At 41.6% G+C, this 22518-nt stretch overlaps 1 protein-coding gene across 2 annotated transcripts in view; it reads left to right on the top strand.

The window, feature by feature from the left end:
- PITRM1 (pitrilysin metallopeptidase 1) overlaps positions 1 to 22518 on the top strand; it is a 37709-nt gene that overhangs the window by 10010 nt on the left and 5181 nt on the right. The window contains exons 9-26 of one of the 2 annotated variants that reach the window (XM_025175654.2): positions 324 to 412; positions 2106 to 2234; positions 2761 to 2874; positions 3935 to 4031; positions 5322 to 5456; positions 7710 to 7848; positions 8611 to 8727; positions 9909 to 10041; positions 10579 to 10699; positions 12016 to 12092; positions 12527 to 12692; positions 13879 to 13979; positions 15141 to 15261; positions 16278 to 16349; positions 16990 to 17102; positions 19176 to 19301; positions 19896 to 20041; positions 21951 to 22053. In XM_025175654.2, the coding sequence (XP_025031422.2) occupies positions 324 to 412; positions 2106 to 2234; positions 2761 to 2874; positions 3935 to 4031; positions 5322 to 5456; positions 7710 to 7848; positions 8611 to 8727; positions 9909 to 10041; positions 10579 to 10699; positions 12016 to 12092; positions 12527 to 12692; positions 13879 to 13979; positions 15141 to 15261; positions 16278 to 16349; positions 16990 to 17102; positions 19176 to 19301; positions 19896 to 20041; positions 21951 to 22053 (2099 nt within the window). Of the gene's footprint in view, positions 1 to 323; positions 521 to 2105; positions 2235 to 2760; positions 2875 to 3934; positions 4032 to 5321; positions 5457 to 7709; positions 7849 to 8610; positions 8728 to 9908; positions 10042 to 10578; positions 10700 to 12015; positions 12093 to 12526; positions 12693 to 13878; positions 13980 to 15140; positions 15262 to 16277; positions 16350 to 16989; positions 17103 to 19175; positions 19302 to 19895; positions 20042 to 21950; positions 22054 to 22518 lie in introns of both variants that reach the window. The other variant, XM_088150602.1, reaches the window with a different exon arrangement.

The following is a 22518-nucleotide window of genomic DNA, read 5'->3' as shown; positions in this document are numbered from 1 at the left end:
CTCTTCTCTGCACTGTTTCTAGTTCCTCAGCATTACCTATCCATAATGGACTAAAGCAGTGTTTCTCAATCTTGGCAACTTTAAGACATGTGGACTTCAACTCCCAGAATTCTCCAGCCAGCATGCTGACTGGAGAATTCTGAGAGTTGAAGTCCACATGTCTTAAAGTTGCCAAGGTTGAGAAAAACACTGGACTAAAGGCTAATAACAGGACAAGATCATTTGCATGCTTTGTGCCTTCCTGGCCAGGAACGTGCCTACAACAAGCTAACAACAAGAGGAGATAACCTCCTGTTTCCTACTCATTGTTTTCTTTTTTGCAGAGGGAACACCATGTGACGTGTGCTGCAGATTCATTTGCTACAGACTCTAAGAAGCAGACAACGGTCAGCATCAGCTACCTCCTAGCAGAGTACGTAGTAGGAATGCAAGAGTTCTTCCTCTTAGAATCATACTACTTATATGCAACTGAGGACTCCATACAAACACTTTCTGCTATGAAAGAACCTCAAAAGTGGTGGTGAGGTATCTTCCTGCCTTCAACTGTACATCCTAACTTTAACTCAACCTGATGTACTACAGTTGTGGGTTGAACTATAGGTCTGATTCAGCCAACCATGTTGGGGACAGAAGATTTTGAATTTGAAATGGGTTGTGGGTTGTTTATCCACCAGAAGTTTCCCAAGCTGAAAACAAACACACGTCGGGACACACGCTCATTCCCGTTTTGAGCTTGGAACACTTCTGGAGAGAGCAGCGCACACTGCTTTGAGCTCAAAACTTTTAGAATTGGAAATATTTTGTTCACTAGTGTACTATCCAAACAATCTAATTTGAACTCCAGCCCCGTGGGGCAGTGAAGTTTGGGATTGCTAGGACAATACTTAGCCCTGTTCTACTACAAGGGAGAACTGGATTGAGTATTGCAGAGTTAGTATTGTGTGGAAAGTAAATTCTTTTATCTGGCTCTGTTCCCCTTTCCTATTTAACATCTTGTTAAGTTGGAGAAGTAGGTAGTACATAGTTACTGAAAAGGACGTTAGCATTATCTTGCAAGTTATAGGGGAAAGATTCTGTCTGTAAGGTAAAGCTCATGCTTGGTCCAGATGGGATCTCAGATTCAAACCAGATAAAGTTGGGAAAGACTCCAGTTTGAAATTTTGAAACACATTGCCAGTCAGTATTGGAAATACTGGGCTAGATTGAGCTATACAAGTAGTCCTCGATCTATGATCATTTGTTCAGCGACTGTTTGAAGTTATGACTTTGGTTGTGGGAAGCTGGCAGGAAGTTGCCTTGCCTCGTGACCATGGGATTCAGTTAACAATGGCAACCGGGACTGCAGGGTTTGCCATTGCTAAGCAATGTGGTCATGGTTTATGACTGCATCACTTAGCGATGGAAATTCCAGTCCCAATTGCCATTGTAAGTTGAGGACTATCTGTATATGAATTTAGTAATAAGTCAAAAGAAAGTGGGAAGTGAGTAAATGCATGGAATATGTTTTGTACTTCACCAAAGTATGCCATTTATACTTAGTTATACATCTATTGAAGGATTTCTTCATTTCAGATTCACAGTCCTCACCAAAAATCCATTGGAACAGTACCATCCTAACAGCCAGCAACGTGGGCTTCCTATACCATAGGGGTCTAGATATCCCATAAGGGGTGGGGCTGGCTGACACTAAAAAGGTGGGATTCTAGACCCTTACTCCTTTATCTCATGTGGGGTGGGGACCTTCTTAGGATGAACATATTGGATGGGTCAGTTCTAATCAGAAGCACACAGGTGCCAAACCATGTAGGGCTTTATAGGTTAAATCAGCACCTTGAATTGGACCCAGGAGTCCAATGCACTGAGTTCAGCAAAATTGTAACACTACTTAACCCGCTCCCCGTCATTTATTTATTTATTTATCAAACTTACGACCGCCCATCGCATGTATAAGTGACTCTAGGCAGTTTACAAGTAAAAAGTAATAATTAGTTCAGTTTTCTGGAACTGAATCTTCTGGAACAAGAAGTGATTTGTTGTGCTCCCATATCCCTGTTACGTATGTTGAATCCCACAGTGGTATCCTCTCTTTTTTCCTTTGTGTTTAGTATTACAGATAATTTTGAAATCTTCACATTGAACTTGTTGTCTTCTCTACTGGTTGCTGGCCCAAATTCTCCCTTTTATAAAGCTTTGATCGAAGCTGGTCTTGGAACAGATTTTTCACCAGATGCTGGGTAAGTATGTTGCTGGTGGCTCTCTGAATGCCACAGCTGGAATTTAGTTTGATTTCTTAGATGGGGTGTTTAAAATAGGGGCTAATCAAGCTTTTTGGATCTGAAATATGCAAGGAATTTTGTGTGGGAGTTCAGAAAGATTAAAATAAGACCATAGACCAAATTCCTCTTTGGTCCTCAGTCTTCCTGCATTGAATAGGAAGCCTAAAGGAATGTTTTGGCAGCAATGTGGTTGAACTTCGATTAAGTCGCCTTCTCTCTCACCAAACCACCTCCTGTTCTTCCCAGGGCATAGTTGCACACTGAGCCAGGATATATTTTTTAACCATATTTGTTGCACAAGTCCTTGGAGCTTGGCTCACACCCTAAACCATATTAGAGGGCTCCCACATTCATGCTAAGCCACAAATAAAACCCACCGTGGCTTAATGCAAAATGTGAATCCAGCCTTTCCTATCAAGATCCAGCTCCCCAAAGTTCAAATTGTGATAAGTGAAGATGTCTGTATTCTTGTCTCTCTTTCTAGGTTTAACTGCTCCACACGAGAAGCTTATTTTAGTGTAGGTCTTCAAGGGATTTCTGAAGAAAACATAGACACTGTAAAGCAAATTATTGCTAAAACAATTGATGAAGTTATTGAGTAAGGACAAGCGTTTTTTTTTAATTGTTGCCCTGTTGTAAAAAAACTAGTTAAGATTTTGTTTATTTGAAACTTGTGACAGTGGTGATGGTGTTTCATAATTTCTGTGCTGGGAAAAGAAACCTCTAAATTCTGCTGCTTTTCTGAGCTGTTTTAAATGTAAATTTGAGATCATTTTGCTATTTATAAATCCCCTTATAAAGAAGGGCAAAAGTATCCCTTTGATATATGCTTAGCACCTTGAAAGCTAAAAATTGGACTTCGAAAGAAAAAAGAATGAAAGGAGGAATGTAGATCTTTGTGGCTAAAATCTAATTACGTGGGGAAAATATGCTTTTGCTGAGAGCATGATGCTGGCTTTGGTGTGTCTTGTCTTTTAATGTTGCTATACTTATCCAGTTAGATGGTGGGGGGAAAAAGTAGAGAAGCCATAGAAGCACCAGATCTGAGTCATCATATAGTAGGAGAATACAAAAAATCATTACAGTAGTCCTCACTTTACAACCACTTGTTTAGCGACTGTTCAAAGTTACGATGGCACTGAATGAGTGGTACTTACGACTGGTCCTCAAAGTTCCAGCCATCGCAGCATCCTCATGGTCATGTGATCATGATTTGGATGCTTGGCAATTACAATGGTTGCAGTGTCCTGCAGTCACATGATTGTGATTTGCGACCTTCACTGCTGGCTTCCCACAAGCAAAGTCAATGGGGAAGCTGGTAGGAAGTTGCAAGTCACAGTCATGTGACATCTCGCTTAAGGACCGCACGGGATTTACTTAACAACCACAACTGGAACTGCCGTCATAAGTCAGCACATCATGTGATTTTTCAATTTATGACCATGTTGCTTAGTGACGGAGTTGCCAGTCCCAATTACAGTCAGTAAGTGAAGACTACCTGTAATTAATTCCTTCCTTAAATCAAATACATCCCCACCTCCCACATATTTCTGTGTTAGATGAACAGACCACACCGAATTAATACACTTCATTCAGGAACTGAGAGTTTTGCCCCTGGGATGTTGGAACAGAATTAAATGACTTCTTTTCATCCCCAGGAATGGATTTGAGAAAGAAAGGATTGAGGCTTTACTCCACAAAATTGAGATCCAGATGAAGCATCAGTCAACCGGCTTTGGACTCGCCTTGACGTCAGTAAGTGATGCTCCTTCGAAAGCAGATGGATTCTGCTTAATAGAAGCAGCCATAAAACCTGCAGACAAACCTCTAAACATTGCTTGTATGGGATAGTCCTAACTGCACAATTTTTAAGCATTTGCAATAGGATTTTAGGGTACAAATCGGAGTGCAATTAAAAACGCATCAAAGGAACTCCTGTAAGAGTCTCAAGGCGCATTGGGTCTCATCTTTTGATCTTGCTATTTCTCCTCTGTACTGGGGGTTATGGTTGTTCTTTGAGACAGCTGGAATTGCAGAAATCCCACTAATAACTTAAGACTTGAACACGGGGGAGATATTTCTTAACAAAACAGAATGGCTCAGCCAAAAAAAAAAATAAAAATAGAACATTGATTGACTCAAACCCAGTGCCAGTAATTGTTTCTCCTGGAGCATCTCTCTAAATCAACGTTGCTGAACTTTATTGACTCAAGAGCGGCACCAGGCCTTGAGCAGCTGTACTTGGAAAGTGGGCTAGGTCAGAACCTGTTGATGGATTGGGGTGAGTTTTAAGGGGAGAAACAGATGCCTTGGGTATTTGCAAACATCCTTTTTGCTCCTTAATTCCTAGCCCCTGTCTCCACCCCCCAGTCCACCCATTCTGGAACCGCCAGAAGGGCTGCAAAAGGTGTGCTGGGGAAGCCCTTGCATTATATATCTCCATTAATTCTCATATCCCATATGAAGCTGCCTTATATTTAGGACAGAGCCTAGTCCTTTTGAGAGGAGCCATCAGTCTGTGTTCTATATGCAGAAGACCTGAGGTTTCCCTTCCCATTAAAAGAATCAGATGGTCGGGGATGGGAAAGCCTGTGACCTAAGAGTGCTGCTGCTGATCAGAGCAGATGAGTCTTCTCCAGTTGGTGTCTTACTGCTGTCTTGAGGCTAAACTTTCAGAGTTCCTGGCCAGCATGGAACTGCACTTGCAACTTACCCGGAGATGCCAAGTTGGGATAAACAATTTTCAGGCCAGACTATTCCCAAGTGGGACTGAATCTTGGCCTTGATGACCAAAGAGATCATCCATCTTCATTCTTTTCTTCCTCTTTGTTTTTTAAAGCAGAACATGGGCTTTTCTCTGAATTGTTGGGCATTTGCTAGGGTGTGCAGCTATCTTCCATGTGTTTTTTGAGCAGGTCAGGTACCGCTAGTGGGAGTTGCTACAGACAGAAAAAGCTCCCTCTGGAGGGACAGTGCTGTGCTGGTCTTATGTCTTCCATGTGGAATATCTGTATTCTTTCTTCTAACTCTTTCCCTTTCTTTAAGAATATTGCCTCTTGCTGGAACCATGAAGGAGATCCTATTGACCTTTTGAAGATAGCAGAGAAAGTATCTCAACTCAAGCATTGCCTTAAGGAGGACCCCCATTTCCTTCAGGGAAAAGTAAAACAATATTTCAAGGTGGGAGTCTTATCAGTTGAACCTGTGAAGGTTTATGCAACCACATATAAGAAATGTTCAGATAGTTCAAGTATAAGATCCTCTAATGCAACACACTGTCTCCGAGAGTGATCAGCCAGGCATCCTGGGATCAAGGGCATAGTGGTGACCTCCTTTGCCCTGTTTTGATCTGCAGTGGCTCATGTAAGAGAACAGGATTTAAAACCTCCCTTTTTTTATCCTGCTTGGAAAGAACCAAAGTGATTAACATGTTGCTTCCTGATCCAGCCATCTAAAGTCTGTTATGCCATGATGGTTTATTCTTGGGCTGGTATTCTGTGACACTGTTTAGCTTTGGCATTCTGCTTAGTGTCCCCTGCTTTAAAATTTCTGCAATACCCCTTCTTCCCATGTTAATGGGAATGAAAGAAGTCCTAGGGTTTATCATGAAAGTCCATGATGTTGCTGTTCTTTCAGGCCAACAATATTCTTGCTTCCCAGTAAAGGGATACTGGTGGAGGAAAAACAGTGTTGGCTTGTTTTATTAATAACCTCATTAACATTATTTATTTAAAATACTCTTATCCCGTCTTTCTAACTGAATTGGCTACTTATATAATTCATATTATTTATAGTATTTACCAAAAAAAAATCCCAAAGCAATATTATGTTGTGTGATAGCTAGAGATGTAGATACAGATGAAATGACTGAGCTAATGGCAGCACCTAACTGGTCTTGGCTTGCTCATAAATCCAAAATTACCATGAACCCAGGCATTCGAGGAAAAAGAAATTGTCGTTTTCATACCAGACTCATCAGCTGCTACTAGTTCTGTTTTTCTGCCATTCCTTTCAGGCCATTCCTTTCTTTTTTGTCTTAGTTTTCACCAAAGTTTATCATTTTTCTTCTCCAGTCACCCCCCAGCAGGACTTGCAGAGCTCCTGTTCTGTAGTTGGCAGCCTTTGGCTGATATTGAAAAAGTGAAGCAAAGTTGGACCTGATTTATATGCAAATGGGAGGCTACTAGGAAACCCTGGGCCTTTAAGACTAGACCAAGAAGTTTAAAAAAAAAAAAAAACCATCTTGGAGATAGACGGTGCCAAACCACCAATGCATTGCTCCCAAGAACAATTACATAGCCACGTCTATGAAGACACCGGTAGTTGACCTTGGCTGATTGGTTAGGTGCCATCATGTCAGTGTCAACTCTTCGCAACCCTATAGATTTTCTTCAGGATGATCTGTCCCCAACCTGACCCAATAGGAATCCCAGCAGTGACCCATCAGCACCATAATTGAGTCCATCCACATTTTTCTTCCACTTTTCCCCATGTTATGAACTTTTCAAGAGAGGTGGGTTTCCTATAATGTGTTCAGAATATGATGATTTGAGCCTGGTCATTTGTACCTCGAGTGGGACAACTTGGTTGGTTTGTCAGTGACCCATTTGTTTGCTTTCTTGGCTATTCATGGTATTCTCCAGAGTCTTCTCCAACACCAGAGTTCAAAAGCATCAATATGCTTTCTGTCTTGCTTCTTTGAGTTCATGAACTTGACTAGTATATGATACATTGTACGTATATTTATGTACAATGATATTAGTATTGCAGCATGATTATAAAATTTACGTGGCTGCCCAACTCATTGCAACACTAGGTGGCTTACAAGAAACAGACAAGTAAAAACAATCAATAATCAATAACAAATCAATAATAGGCAACCTGACTCACATTTCTGCCCTTTTCCCAATGGGAACTTAATGATGCCAGCCCTGACTCTCAGGAAGAGTCATGTTTTTAAAGCCTTTCTGAAGGGCAGCAGAGTCAGAGCCAATCAAACATTTTTTGCAATAATGTTAAAAATATTTCAGAACAAAACAGTTGATTTAGTACAGTTTGTTTATTCATTTCAAAACATGCAGTTGATTTAAGAAACGTTGGAGTAAATGGCTGAGGAATGCCAACATAAAAGGGTGGTCTTTGAAAAGATGCCAAGCCTCATAGGCATCGGGGCTTTGCATTCCACAGAGGGAGACCATTCTGTATCTCCTGCAAGCTTGTATGACTCCTTGCTTGTATACCCCAGCCATAAATAATGGTCTTTGGTGCATCTTCTGGTTTTCTTCCCTTGGTAGAGCTTTTCTTGCAAAGGGAAGGCTCTAATGCTTCTCTATGACGTAATTAATAAAGCAATGGATACCAGTTGTTGAACAGCATCAGGAGCCAAGAGAAATTGTCTTTACACTGATTAGAGTTCTTCTTTCTTGGCCAAAGGACAACCCACATAGATTAACACTCTCTATGAGTCCAGATGCGGCTTTTCATGACAAGCAAGCGGCAATGGAGGCAGACAAATTGAAAGAGAAGGTTGAGGCCCTTTCCGAAGAAGAGAAGAAGCAAATCTATGAAAAAGGTGGATCTCTTCTGGGTCGTTAAAATGTGGCCTTGTTTGTTTGACTGATACTTGTTTTGCATGGGGAAAGTGCTCTTCAGTTTCTTTTCTAAGTCTTCTTTTTCTCCTGCATTTTCCATTCCATTCTCTTGATTCAACACTCAAGTGGCAGTGAAATTAAACAGTCCTAATTTCTCAGATGACCTCAGTGTGTGATGAATTACACCTGCAGTGGCTCTTCCCAACCTGTTTCTCTCCAGAGGTGTTGACCTGCATCTCCCAGAATGCATTTCCAACAAGCTTGCTGGGAATTCTGGGAGTTCTACAATAATCCAATTTCTCTGGAAGAGTCCTCACCCCCAAAACCAGCAGAACTTCTAGGGAGATTCTGACTGACCTGCCCAATTAGCCATTGATTCTAAAGCAAATGAAAAGCATCATCAAGTAATATTGCAAGAGGCAAAAAGTAAACGTTAAAATTATTTCATAATTTAAAAGCCCCCCCAAATTTTGGAAGCCAGTGGGTGCTGTGTCATGCTGCAGCCTATGTGTTGTCCTTTTTTTTTGGGGGGGGGGGTTACTCAGATGATTCTTGAAAACACTGCAAGTGTATTTTTCATTTTGTCTTTAAAATAATCAATAGCCTTTTTAAGGACTTGAAATAGTTCCCTGGAGGACATTATCAGGTTCTTACTAATGCTACAAGGCTCCCTTCCTTGTGGGGGAACTTGAGTAACTGGTTTTGTTGGAATTGCTGAATTAATGTTCCCTTTGATCTGCCAGGTTTGGAATTGCTTGATCTGCAGAGCAAGCCTCAAGATACATCCTGTCTCCCTGCTCTGAAAGTTTCAGATATTGAACCAAGGATTCCATTTACTGAACTGGAGATGGCACTTACAGGTTAGGAGAACTGGAGCTTGATGGGGGAGAGATTAAAAACAAAAGAACTGGGTTCTCTTACATAGCAAATGGAGAGTGTAGACTTCACAGACTCCTGTGTGGTCCTCAGTTCCCATAATCCCCAGCCAGCCATTTTTACACAGCATGCGATAGTGTATCAGTGTAGTAGAGTTCTGGAACATAGTACTTTGGAACAGAGGGAAGAATGTATAATGTTCCTTCTTCTGTATGTACAAACAAACCCACCTTATGGGAATATAGCCAGTTCCTCTGGTGTACTTGATGGGCCAGTTTACAGCAATGGGAAGGGGCTTTTTTCCCCCCTAACATGAGGGAGCGCAGCAATTCTGTCTCCCCCCTCCTGACAAAGGAGCAGATTTGGATACGGACGCTAGTATTGGGGAACCTTTGGATTAGGTACACCTCATAGTGGAAATGGGTATGTGTTGAACAAGATAAATGTAAAAAAATCTTAATAAGGTCACAGGAGCCCTGGGGAAAGACTGTTCTCAGAGAATCTTGTACAGGTAGTCCTTAGCTTACGTCCACTCGTTCAGCAACTGTTCAAAGTTACAGTGGCACTGAAAAAATGGACATACGACTGGTCCTCTTAAGTTCTGGCCATTGCAGCATCCCCGCAGTCATGTGATTGTGATCTGGGCGCTTGGGTGCCAGGCTCACAATTACGATGTCGCGGGGAGCTGTGGTCACGTGACCTGCGCCAGCCCCTCCCCAGCTTCCCACAATTTGTCTGCGCAGGCCCTCCCCTCCCCCATGGCACTCCCCTGGACAGCCCCATGCTTTCTTACCTGGGACTCCTGCTTCTTCCCACTTTCCAACCTGCACATCATAGGGTTATGACGGCAACCGGGACTGCCCAAGATTGCTGTTGTTAAGCAGTGCAGTCATGTGACATCACACTTTATGACTGCATCACCTAGCAATAGCGATCCTGGTCCCCATTGCCGTCATAACCTGAGGACTACCGGTACTGGGAGGTTCCATCACTTTGCACACCTGTGATCCTTTCTCTCTTGCTGGATTATAGATTTGAGGGAAAAGAAAAAAGACAGGTCAGTGAGTCTGAATGTACAACATGGACACAGTTTTAAGTTGAATTGTCTTAAGCGTAGCATTTCTGACATCATTTGATAAGGCTATCTCTTCTTGTTTCTCCATAGCTGAGGATGTCCCTGTCCAGTATTGTACTCAACCCACAAATGGCGTGGTATATTTCAGAGCCATTTCCAGCCTGAACACACTCCCGGAAGAGCTTCGGCCTTACGTTCCACTTTTTTGCGGTGTCATCACCAAGTAAGAGAAGAGGCTGTTTCGGCAGTTTTCGCCTCCATCCAAGAATTTTCCTGGATACCTCCCCCCAAATCACACTTGCCATCAGCTTCTTTTGTGCCGGAATTGCCTAACATAGCTTGGTTTGGGGGCTAGGTTGGAATGCTAGATCTGGCCACAACTTGTTCTGAGTATTGCTGCCACTTCTCCACCTTAGCAGAGTAACTGACTTGGCCCAGTCACACTTGACATAAGGAAGCAAAAGGATTCTGAGTATCATCTCAGACAGCCAGGATCCAAGCAGAAGCACAAGGCAGGGGGATGAGGAGGCACTTGAGATGCCAAGTTCCAGGAAAGACTGAATGATGCAGGGCCACGTATGCCCCTCTCCTTGCAACAAGAATTTGCTGCCACAAATATTAACATTTGCTAATCACTGGGTGTAGTAGCAGGGATTTACCTAGGATGTACTCCCAACCTTCTGGAGGGAATAACTTGTCAGCAGATCCACACAATCCGTATGAGAACCCAGCTTGTTCTTCTCTCTCTGCTTTTCATAAGGATGGGGTGTGGAGCACTCAGCTACCGAGAACAGGCCTTGGAAATAGATCTGAAAACAGGTGGCCTTTCTGTGGGCCCACATATCAGCGTCGATGACTCCCATCTGGACATGTATGAACAGGTGAGTCCATCTCCAGTTAAGGGCTGGTCACTCAGCTGCACGTGGGTAACCAACTAAGTATTTACTGAGACAGAGTTACTGATCAGAAGTCTCAAGGTTGAGCTTTAACTCTTTGTCTGATGCAGTAAGTGGCTTCCTTCTTTGTCATTGTCTCTCTCTCTCTCCAGGTCTTTATCTAACTGTTAACTCTTTCACTTGCTTTTTTCTCTCTTTCTCTCTGTCTTCCTAATCCGCTATCTGTAGTATGAGGATAATAAGTCAGGTCCACCTGTCAGCATTATTGTAACAATTAGTTTGCTAATATATGGGACTAATGCGTTTGGAGCAGAAAGTGCAGTATCCATGGGTGCATTATGGTAGAATCAGAGAGCTGAAAGGGGCTGTTTAAGTTCTCGAGACCCAGTTTCTGTTCCATGCAAGGATCCAAGTCAAACCCAACAAGTAAAAGGGGGGGGGTGTTCACTCCACTTCCCTGGATAATTGGTTCTATTGCCAGGCTACTCTTATGGTTAGGAAAGCAAATAATAAATGGCGTGGAATTAGAATTACTACTTAGGTGGTAGTAATACTGTTCTTAACACTGAGATGTACAAAAGGAGAAGCTAAGCTGCTTTATAATGGTAAAATGCTTTCATCCACTTGTCTTCCATGATGCAAGCTATACACTCCAGAGCCAAGATTTGAGAAGGACAGTTTAGCCCAGCACAATCTTCTCACCACTTTTTCCTAAATAGAGGAAATAGTACCAAGCAGGGAAACTTGGGTCAAAGTTGTTTCTCTCCCCTCTCCAACTTCTTTTGATTTCTGACGGATCAGACAAATGTTACAGAGTATGTGGGGTGCAGGCCTTTGGGAGGGTTGGATGGGTTTGCAGGAGAGGAGATAACTTATGCATGCTGGAGACTCTCTATCTCTCTATCTCTATAATGTTCGTTAAGGTCTAGGTTGAATGGCCATTGAAATAACCATGATTCTTCATTAGGATTTATGTACTGAACTGGGGGACAGGGGTTGGACTTGGCTTAAATAGACCCTTCCAATTCTGAAGATGGAGATGTGCTAGAGTTGTGAAGTGAATGTCTTAACGTAGGTCATTGCTGGATAGGGGATTTATATCTACAGAAGGGACTAATATCACTTTTGTTTATAATTTTGTAAGTTGGATTTCAGTTTTTGATTATAATTTCAAAACTACCATTGGCAATTTTTTTTTAATGCAAAAATCACATGTTAGTGTTCCTTAAGTAATTTCCCTGGGTATCACTTTGGTTTATCTTATTTTGTTTCATTCATTCATTCCAAAATTTCTCCTTTAGGGTGTGGTCTTTTCTTCATTATGCCTGGATAGAAATCTGCCTGACATGATGCATCTCTGGACTGAAATATTCAACAAGTATGATCCATTTTAGGGGACATTTTTTTTCTGTAGATGCAGATGTATGTTTGCTTTATTTATGTTTATTTGAATTTAATAGCTGCCACCTCCAATGGACAGACCTTGGTAATACTAAAACACCTTATTAAATAATTTCATATTGGTTGATACAGGAATAACCCTGTTGGCTGATGCTTTAATTAAGAGGAAGGGAAGGCCAATAATTGCCTTGTGTGGAGAGCTGATGGTGCTGTGAGCTCTTTTAAGGAGTGTGGAGATGGACTGAGAGGAGGCATGAAGTGAATGGAATTAGATCTCCGAGCAGCCCTAGCTGTGATGGCCATTAGTGAGAGAGTTAGTTAGTAAACGTTTGAAGAACCCAGTTTACTCCTACATCTTGTTTGTAACAGATGTCCTTTTTTCCATTCTCCTTTTCCTGTTTCTCTTTGCAGCCCCCATTTTGAAGATGAGGAACATTTCAAAGTCTTGGTTAAAATGACAGCTCAGGAGCTATCAAATGGCATTCCAGATTCTGGACATCTGTATGCCTTAATTAGAGCAAGCAGGACTCTGACACCTGCAGGAGAATTGCAAGAAATGTTTAATGGCATGGAGCAGGTAAAATGAGAGGGAAAGGGTTTGATACCTCTGGCATGAAAAAAGGGAAGATGCCATTGTTCTGTGTTAGATGATTTGTCCATTTTGCCCAATGCGGTCCACTAAGATTGACCACAGCTCTGCACTAAGTAGAGGTCTTTTCCAGTGCCTATTTTTTCCCCCATTGAACTGGAGATGCTCAAGACTGAATCTGGACCTTCTGCATGTGAAGTCGGTCTTCCATCACTGATACTGTAGTTGGGGTATCATCAAATGCTCCAGGTGTCCTCATGGAGGACCATGTGATACAGTCCTTCATAGTATAATTTCAGGCTCTGGTAGGGGATGAGTTGCTGATCCTTTCAAAGGAAACCCAAGATCTCTCAGGGCCACTAGTCAGTCTGATTTAAGCACAGTGTCAGTGGCTGAGGCCCTCAAAGCATTTAAGCACTTCTTGTAAACATTGATCTTACTGTGAAATAGTTTTCTTTGCACTGATGCAATATAGGGCTAAGACTCTGAGCACCAATTTGAGATTGCCCTAGTTTGAATTTACAGGTCTTTCATTTCCCATCTGGGAAATGCTCCCTGAGCTTCCCAGGTTGTTATAGGAATTCCAAAATGAAAAAAGACATGAAAGTTGAAAGGCTTTGAATATTCTGAGTGAGCAGCAATATTTTGTTCAGATGTGGCATGGAGGTTCACTGTGGGCACACTGATTATGTGCCCAACTCACCTCGGGGGATGCAACATTTCAGTGCACCCTGGAAGTAAATCCTGATTCTAGATTGACTCGTACAAAACTGCTCAGCCACTCCTAGGGGAGCTATGCTGGCATGTTCTAAGGCAGTGTTTTTCAACCTTGGCAACTTTTAAGATGTGTGGACTTCAGCTTCCAGAATTCCCCAGCCAGCATGCTGGGAATTGAAGTCCACACATCTTAAAGCTGCCAAGGTTGAAAAACACTGTTCTAAGAGAAAGGTGGAACATTATAATGAATGATGGAATGTTTCAGTCCCCAGAATGTTTACACATCTCTGACACCTATTCCTCACTTTATTCCAGTGAAACTTCTCGGGCGTTATAGATAAGCACATCCTAATCAGTAGATGTATCAGTCCAGATATGGTTACCCTTTTTTTTTTTTTTAACCTTGGACTTATCTAGGTTTTTACTCTTAATTCCCCTCCAACCTTTTTCTGTCCAGGTGAAACTGATGAAGCGAATTGCAGAAATGGCAGATATTAAGCCCGTGCTCCGAAAACTGCCGCGCATCAAGAAATATCTTTTAAATAGTGACAACCTGCGGTGAGTCTTGGATCACCTTTGTAATCCTTGCAGGCACCACTGAACATGCATGATAACAATGTTCATCCTACCTAATGATTTATAAATGAATCCCCAAAACTAGCTTTAAAAGAGCTAAAAGATTCACCCACTTGTTAGGTCACTGCCACAAACTTGGAGGGATTATCATCATCATCATCAGAGTTAGTCCCTAGATGAAAAAGACTTGGTTCCCTGCCTTATGTATTTCAAAAACTGTTGTTTGATTGCAGACCTCAGTTACAGAGTTGTTTTGTGCCCAGCTGTTTCCACCAGTGAAAATCTAATTTCTAAATAAAATAGTTGACTGAAGCAAGGGACTTTTGAAGAGGCTTCTTGAATTGTTATTGTGTAGGATTCCAGACTTAGAAGAAAATAACCTCAGACTGCTTCTTAAGGTTATTGCCTTGAGCAGCGTTTCTCAGCCTTGGCAACTTGAAGACGTCTGGACTTCAACTCACAGAATTCCCCAGCCAGCCAGCCAGACATCTTCACGTTGCCAAGAAGTCCAGACATATTCAAGTTGCAAAGGTTGAGAAACATTGGCCTTGAGAGTCCAAATGCCAGGGGTCTACATTTCTAGGCAGACCTTTCTAACCAAGCTCAAACTTCATAGCTCCCAACTCTGCTGGCTTTCTACAAAGGAGGAATCATTCAGGAACTTGAGCACCACCAACAACCAAACTCCAGGCAGGGCTTTAGCTTACCTACCATTCAGTCCAATGGCATCTGCTCTTTTCTGGAAGTAAGCACCCTTAGGAGTATGTTGGCTTTGAAAATTTTGGCCTCTGTATCCAAGGTTCTCTGGGGATTTTGGCCCCAGAGCTGCCAAACAATCCCTGGATTTCCTTCCATCTTTGGAGCTAAGATATAGCAGGTGCACATTCCTCTGAATTGTTCTCTGCTTTCAAGCTGGGAAAGCAGGCTAGCTACTCATTATATTCACCAGAGGTCACGTTGAGCTCACTATGGCAAGCGTGGCATAAGGAATGGTTGAAGCTTCCCCAAGATTTGAAAAATCCATCATACTTATTGGGAATCCGTAATTTAACATGGAAAAAGGTGTTTGGGAGGAGCAGAGATGGCCTCTATTTCTAACAAGCCCTCTTTTGGGGGAAAACTATATGTATTCCTCCTACACAGATGTTCGGTGAATGCCACACCTCAGCAGATGCCCAGTGCCGTGAAAGCTGTGGAAAAATTTATCCAAGGAATTGCCAGAAGTAAAAAGGAACGGAAGCCCGTCCGTCCCCATGTGATTGAGGTAACGGAGGAAATTAAAACATGTTTGTTCCCAATTCTGGGGATTCTCTTAGGCAAATGTGAGATATAAAGGGAATGCTCAGAGCCATTGGTGGTGCTGTGGCAGAGAACTATCAGGAATAAATGGCCATATCACTGTGATACATTTCAGCAGCTTGTAGGAATCCCCAGGTCATATGTGTCCAGTCAAAGGAAGGGGTGCTATAGTGGAGACCAGCTTTAAGCTGTATCTTGCTCCTGGAGTCTCTGGTTCTGACTGGTACGGAGAACTTCAAAGCAGCCGGAGAGAAGTGCTTTAAAGAGGAGCATAAAATCAGTGGGAAGAAAACACTTCTGTCAAAACTTCAAGTAGCTTTTGCGGAAAGGAGGGAGGAAGGGAATACTAATCTAGTGCCTGTGTTATTCCCCAGCAATGCTGATTGTCGGTTTCTATAGCCAACTAATAGAGGTTTAGTGGGAAAATTCTATAGAGGTGGGTTGTTGATTAAGTGTCTGCTACTTTGATCGGACGCAGCCTCCTGCCCCCCAACTGCGTTAAAATCAAATGATGGAGGAGATACAAGAAAATGCTTCCTGTTCCCTTTCCCTACATCAGCCTGCTTCAGTTTAATGCCAGTGGCCATGCTGCTTGGGGGTATGGGGATTGTAGTGGCCTTTGGGAATACAAGGTTCATACCTGTCATGGAGAGTCTTCATCTTTAATCCTGGCTATGGGTGTGTCCAGATCTTGGAAGGCTAATCGAGGTTGCTCCTGGTTAGCATTTGAGTTAGAAACCACTAGGAAATCTCAGAGCTGGGAAATTGAAAAAACTAAAACCAGAATAACAGTGGCAAGCCAATTCTCTACTGCTGCGAAAAAGCCCTATGTGGATAGGTTGGTGTAAGGAGCCATGCTTGACTTGAGAGGGACTTTGCCAGACAGCGTCCATAACTTGGATTTGGACAGAGTATTAGGAAGCATTGCTCAGTAAGACTGAGTTGTACCTGTACTATTTCAACTGAGTCTTGTATTTCTAGAAACCTTCAGATTCCAAAACCGCTGGCAGTAAGGCAGTGGCTTGCTCTCGGATCACAAGGAAGCTAATAACGGTGAGGCTGTTTTCTGTGGCCTAAGTTATAATTATCTGCCCCTTTTTTGGGAGAGCGGGTTTGCAGAGAGAATATGAAGCTGACCTTGCTATAATACTTGACGCCTTAATCACTAGTCTCTGTAAAACCTAACATTTCTTTTATTATATTTCTATGCCACTTTTTTGTCAAAGTGGCATGCAAGATGTAAGATATTTATATGTTTGCATGAGACATGTGTATCCATACCTCTAATCCTGGGGGGCAGGAAAGGGTCAGGATAGCTATTTAGGGGTGTTTGCTGTAGATGCCAAGAGTAACCATCAGCATAGGCCAAAGCCATAAATCAATGTATGTATGCAAGAACAAAGCAGGGAGAATTCAGAAATGCTTCTGAAATAACAGGAAACCTGGAAGTGGGCGATTAATCTGGAGTCCTAAATATAGCTCATAAGCAGCTTTGTAGGTGGAGGGACTACCTCAGCTCCAAAGTCCAGTGTTAAGACAGCTGATGAAAGAGAAATGAATTTCTTACAACCAAATTCCTTGTGTCAGGGGGAGGTGGACAGTTCTAGAGAGAAGTCAAATTCTGGCAAGGACACCTGATCCTACAAATCTTTGCTAGAGGTGGTCTAATCAAGCACTTTGACTTTTCCTTTAGGATCCCACTTTTCAGCCCTGTCAGATGAAGACCCATTTTCTGCTTCCCTTCCCTGTAAATTACGTTGGTGCTTGTGTTCGAACTGTGCCTTTCACAGCCCCAGACTATGCAAGGTAGGCAGAGGGATGTGCTGTCTAACCATATTTGTGCAGATAAAATTGAAGGTGGAATGTAAAACATCACTTCTTGTGACTGTGCTGCGAATAGAAATAAGGAAAAAGATGATGATGCTCTCTTGAGGATTTATACTCCAAGGTGCTGGACTCTTTTGGAATGCAAAGAACATAATTATAAAGTAGATCTATGCTTTGACTTAAAGCCAGTTCCAAACCTGCCAAAGATATAAACTGAATTCACACAGGGTGAAATTTTACATGAGGTATCATGGAAATCATTATCTGTTGATTTCAGTAATTGGTTCCCTGGCTACTGCACATAGACATCTGGAGGCACAATGTCTCTCGAGCTAAGTCATGACACAGTTTCCTTGGCTTGAATTTAGTTTATTGTATTAAGTCAATCTTACTAGTAAATCTTGAATTTTGATTTATTTATTGTATGTTCATTCGAAAATGAGTAATTAGAAACATTAACCAACAAACAAAAACCCCAGAGCCACTCATAAAAGACATCAAATATAGTATGGGAAGGAAGGAAGGATTAAATAAAATTTTTATTTTTTTTTTAAAAAAAATTTTTTCAAGAAAAACAAATAAGAATATAGCAAAGAAAGAAAATATAAAGAAGTAACTTCCCCCTTCGTCACAAGTATAAAGAATTTTAACAACTTATCGCTTTCTCTTAAAATACAACAATCTCTTCATCCCATATTACATCTCTTATCTATAGACAAATCTTTAAAACCTTGTTCAGTCCTGATGTCAGCAAAAGTCCATTAAGGGTTACCAGAAATAACATCTATTTTAACCTTGATCAAATAAACCAACTTTACTTTTCCTTCCCTTTACTTTTGACAATCTTGGTCTTTAATCCCTTCAAATAATCTCCTAGAACTTGATTTCTTTTTTCTTTGTCCCTTCTCACCAAATCTTCTAAAACTTTATCAGGCCTCCTTTGTAAATCCAATATAGGAAAATTATCCAGATCACTCTCCTGGTTTGTTATTTGTATATCCCTTTTAATTATTAAAACATCAGCCAGTTTCATTTGTATATCTAGTATTTCATCTTTTTCCAGATCATTCTTGTAGCCAGTCGTTTTTAAATTCATGTTCAAATCTATTTCATCTTTTCTGGCAGAACTTGTCCCATGACATTATACACACACAATTTATGATGGCAGACACTCTTGAAATTAAGTTCTGAGTCCATTGTTCACAAATAACCTTCAGTACATCCAATGTTAATATATTTTTGTCTATATTTGATTTTTAATGGATTAATTAAACTATTTATGGGGGATTTTTAATTGTTGATGGGGTTTCTGCTTTTAACTGTGAGCCACCCAGGGTCACCCGTTGGGAGGAGATAGGCAGCATACACATTTAATTATACATAAATAAATAAAAATTTTGCTCCATTCTGTGTTAATAGGCTGTATAGGTGTTCTTCTCCTTCAATTATAATCTTTACTTCCTTCTAGAGCCCTCTAGTGTCCAACCTTCAAAATCCCATCCTATCATACTGGGGTTTTTTTTCTGGAATTCAAAAGATCAACTGTTTCCCAGGAGAAGGATTCTTTCAATTAAGTTTAAAATCCCATTTTGTCAGTCACTGCAAACTTTAATCCCAACGAAACAGAAACATTCTCCAGAGACTCAGCCAGTCTAAAAGTCAGTCAGTTTATTGAAGATTAGCATACAGTCCTTGGCAATAAAATTGCTGAAACTGAAAAGCCCCGCGCTAAGCAACTCTTTTTTAACCCAACTACTTGCCCCTCTTTTTCCCCCTTTAGTTTCTTAAATTTCTGGTGCCTTCACTTGCTCTCACGTGGGTACGACCTTGACATTCTTGCAGCCTAGATAAAGTGAAGCCATCTGCACTAGCCGTTATACACCTCATACCCCCATCTTATTAGGGCAGAACTGAGCAAGCTAGCTATAACATGAAACAAAGCAATAAATTCCGAGGTTCTGACACATTTCTTCAGTTTGCCATTTCTTCCCCGAAAGTCAGTTGAGTCTGAGCTTTTGATGAAGATTTATCTTGTGTTCTCTCTTCTTTCAGCCTTCGCCTCCTGGCCCGTTTAATGACAGCAAAATTCCTGCATACGGAAATCAGAGAGAAAGGAGGTGCTTATGGTGGTGGTGCTCACATATCCCATAACGGCGTATTCAGTTTCTACTCCTATAGGTAACAGCTAGACTGGGAGTAGGGGGGAGGAGGTAGAGTGGCATGGACCCGTCTTTTTTCCCCCAACTTCTGGATTTGTCATGGTGAACACCAGCATTCTTTATTCTTCTCAGGTTGCCGAACAAATGGCCTCAAAAGTGGGAATTTCAGAAAGTCTGCATTAGGAAAGCAAGGATAGTATATGGTTGTTTCCACATTGTAGAGGTCAACTCTCCAACCCCACCACTCACTCTCCCCAAAACCTGGATGTAGTTTAATTCAAAAGTTGGCCTCCCCAGATTAAATGAGACTGGAAGAATCTGTTATCTAGACAAGTACAGTAAAAGCTCCCAGCATACTATATGAATTTGATGTATGTGCAGAATCAGTAAATGAAGAGTGTGACTCCTTCCATTGGTCACACAACCACATACATGTAGATAATGAAAAATTTGGGTAGTGGATCTATTTTCCAAAGGCCATGTAGCAAATGTATGTATTTTGCAGGTGAGGTGTCTAATAAAATTCATTTTGGTGTTTTGGGTTAATCTGACACAAGTAAAAGGTGAAGTGCTATCTGGCTGTAAGCTTACTATAACAACCTTGACATTACAGGGATCCAAACTCCATGAATACTTTGGCTGCTTTTGAAAAGGCTGCTGAATGGGCTAAGATAGGGGAGTTTACTCAGCAAGACATTGATGAAGCCAAACTTGCTGTATTTGCATCAGTCGATGCTCCAATTGCACCTTCTGACAAAGGTAGGTAGCCTTCTCTTCTTTTGGACTGAACCTCATGAGCACAGTCTCCCCTGAGATGGAGCTGCATAAGTTTTCACATTGCAGGCATTTTGATGGTTGGCTCAACCATAGTTGTCTTGGGTAGGAGTTCACTTCTTAACTTCTGAAGAACATTTGCTTATGCTTAGGGGAAATAAAATGGTGATAGGAAGAGTAAAGCTGGATGAATAAATGTTACATTTCCTTAAAAGTTGCACTATATGGTAGAGACTTGTCAGGTTCAGCCCAGGAAACTCCATGGGACATTTCTGGGATTGCTCAGTTACTTTATTAGCTTACACCTGCTAGACAGAATCTCACCAGACTAACTCTAACTCCCAAAGTCTGCAACTAAACACCATGAATTCCTTAGGGTGGTGCCAGTCCCATCCTCTTTGCTTTCACAGGCTCAGGCTGCGGGCTGAGGAGATGCTTGAAATTCTTCTCCCCATGACCTTGAATCTCCTCATCCAAGTTCTCCATCCCAAGACTAGGGGAAAACATCCTCCTTTGTTCATAAGAACATAACCAGTGACCTGCAGGATCGGACCCTTGGCCCATCTAGTCCAGCAGTCTGTTCTCATAGTGGCCAACCAACAGCACAAGAAAGCCCACTAGTCTCTCAGCAGATGGCCTTCAGAGGCAGCCACATAGGGTAACAGCCATTCATCCCCATGACTTCCATGAATCAGTTCAATCCTTTTTTGAAGCCAAGCTGGTAGCCAGCACTACATATAGTAGCAAATTCCAAAGTTTAATTACCCATTGTGTTAAAAAAATTCCTTTTGTCCTGATTCTTCCAGGATTCAGCATCATTGGGTAATGTCTCATTCTAGTATTTTGGGAAGGTGAAAAAGCTTCTCCTTGTCCACTTTGTCCACACCATGCATGATTTTGTACAGCTCAATCATGTCCCCTTTCATTTGCCTCATTTCTAGATAATAAAGCTCCAAATGTCTCAACCTTTCCTCATAGGGAAGTGCTCCAGCCCCTTGGTCATCTTACTTGCCCTCCTCTGGACCTTCTCTAGCTCCACTATATCCTTTCTGAGATGTGATGACCAGAACTGCATATAATATTCCAGATGCGGTTGAAGTATTAATTTATATAAGGGCATAATGATATTGGCATCTCTGTTTTCAAAACCATTCTCCCTACAGACACAGCAGATGTATGCTGTGTCCTCACCCACATTGAACTGTTTGCCATTACTCCAAGATCTCTTTCCTCATCAGTCATTGCTCGCTCTGATCCCATTAGCTTGTATGAGTAGTTAGAATTTTTGGCACCAAATTAGGACACTGAGATGAAGTACAGATAACTAACATAATTCTCATAAAATCAGAGTAAGAATCTGGCAACTTTAGGGGTCAGCTTGCTAACCCATTTGTTAGGCTTCTTCCAAGCATGACAAAATGCTTGGTAGCATTGAAGCAAAAATGAACTTCAACTGAGCAGAGATCAAGTGCAGCCATTTAAATGTCCGTAGAAGCTCTAAATGACTCTAGGTGGTTGAAAATAAATAAGCCAGAATTCTGAAAATTGTAATATTAGTTTGCAAGCAAATTCACTTATCTCTTATACATTTTTAAGTAGAGAAATCCAGTTAGCTGTTTCAGTTAAGGCAAACAATTGTTCTCTGTGTTTACATATTAAGCTATTTGCCTTTGATCGAATGCAAATGCATCAGAATGGGGGAATTACTTAGAATTGATTTGCATAATGTTTGGATATGCATATCGTTCCAGACAAATAAATTAAAGGGGAGTGCATGTTAACAAATGGATCTATTTAGTTTATGAACTGAAGAACTGGAGTGTAGGATTACCATCTGGTGCTGTTATACTTAAGACTGATATGAATTATTAGCATTTGTGATTTCTCCTTTTAGGGATGAATAATTTCTTATATGGAATCTCTGATGAGATGAAGCAGAGACACAGAGAACATCTCTTTGCCGCCTCCAGGGATAGCCTGATAGATGCAGCTAACAAGTGAGTTTGAGTTCCTGGTGGAGAAACTCTGGGATTTCTGAAACCCTTGCGGATGCAGTGAGGGGAAACTGAGGCATTTGCTACATGGCCCATTGAATTTGGCATCTCTTTTGGTGGGTGCGTGAACATTTCTCTTCCCCTCTGAGTTTGCTAGTTGATTCAGTCCCATATATCAGATTTCACTTGATGTTTGTAGATGGAGGCCGAATACTCCTTTGGTGTATTCTGACAATTGTGGAGTGCAGGGCAGGGGGAGGGTCATGTAACTCAAGTCTGGATAGCGCTTGTCTGTATGCTGGCATTAGAAAGAAATAGGCTCATTGAACAGGGGTGGCCAGTGTATTCAGTCTCAAAGATCATCCCAGTTTTGTTACTTGGAGTCTAAACATGGCTCCTGATGTCTTGGGATTACAACTTCTAGAATTCCCCACCAGCGTGACCGTTCTCAATAATCTTGAGAGAGAT

Source organism: Python bivittatus, unplaced genomic scaffold (genome assembly GCF_059951505.1).
Source record: "Python bivittatus isolate LINGU-HERP-01145 unplaced genomic scaffold, Pbiv_v1 ctg000610_np1212, whole genome shotgun sequence".
Lineage (NCBI taxonomy): Eukaryota > Metazoa > Chordata > Lepidosauria > Squamata > Pythonidae > Python > Python bivittatus.
Note: the sequence above shows the minus strand (reverse complement) of the source record. Positions and strands in the feature narration are given on the sequence as shown.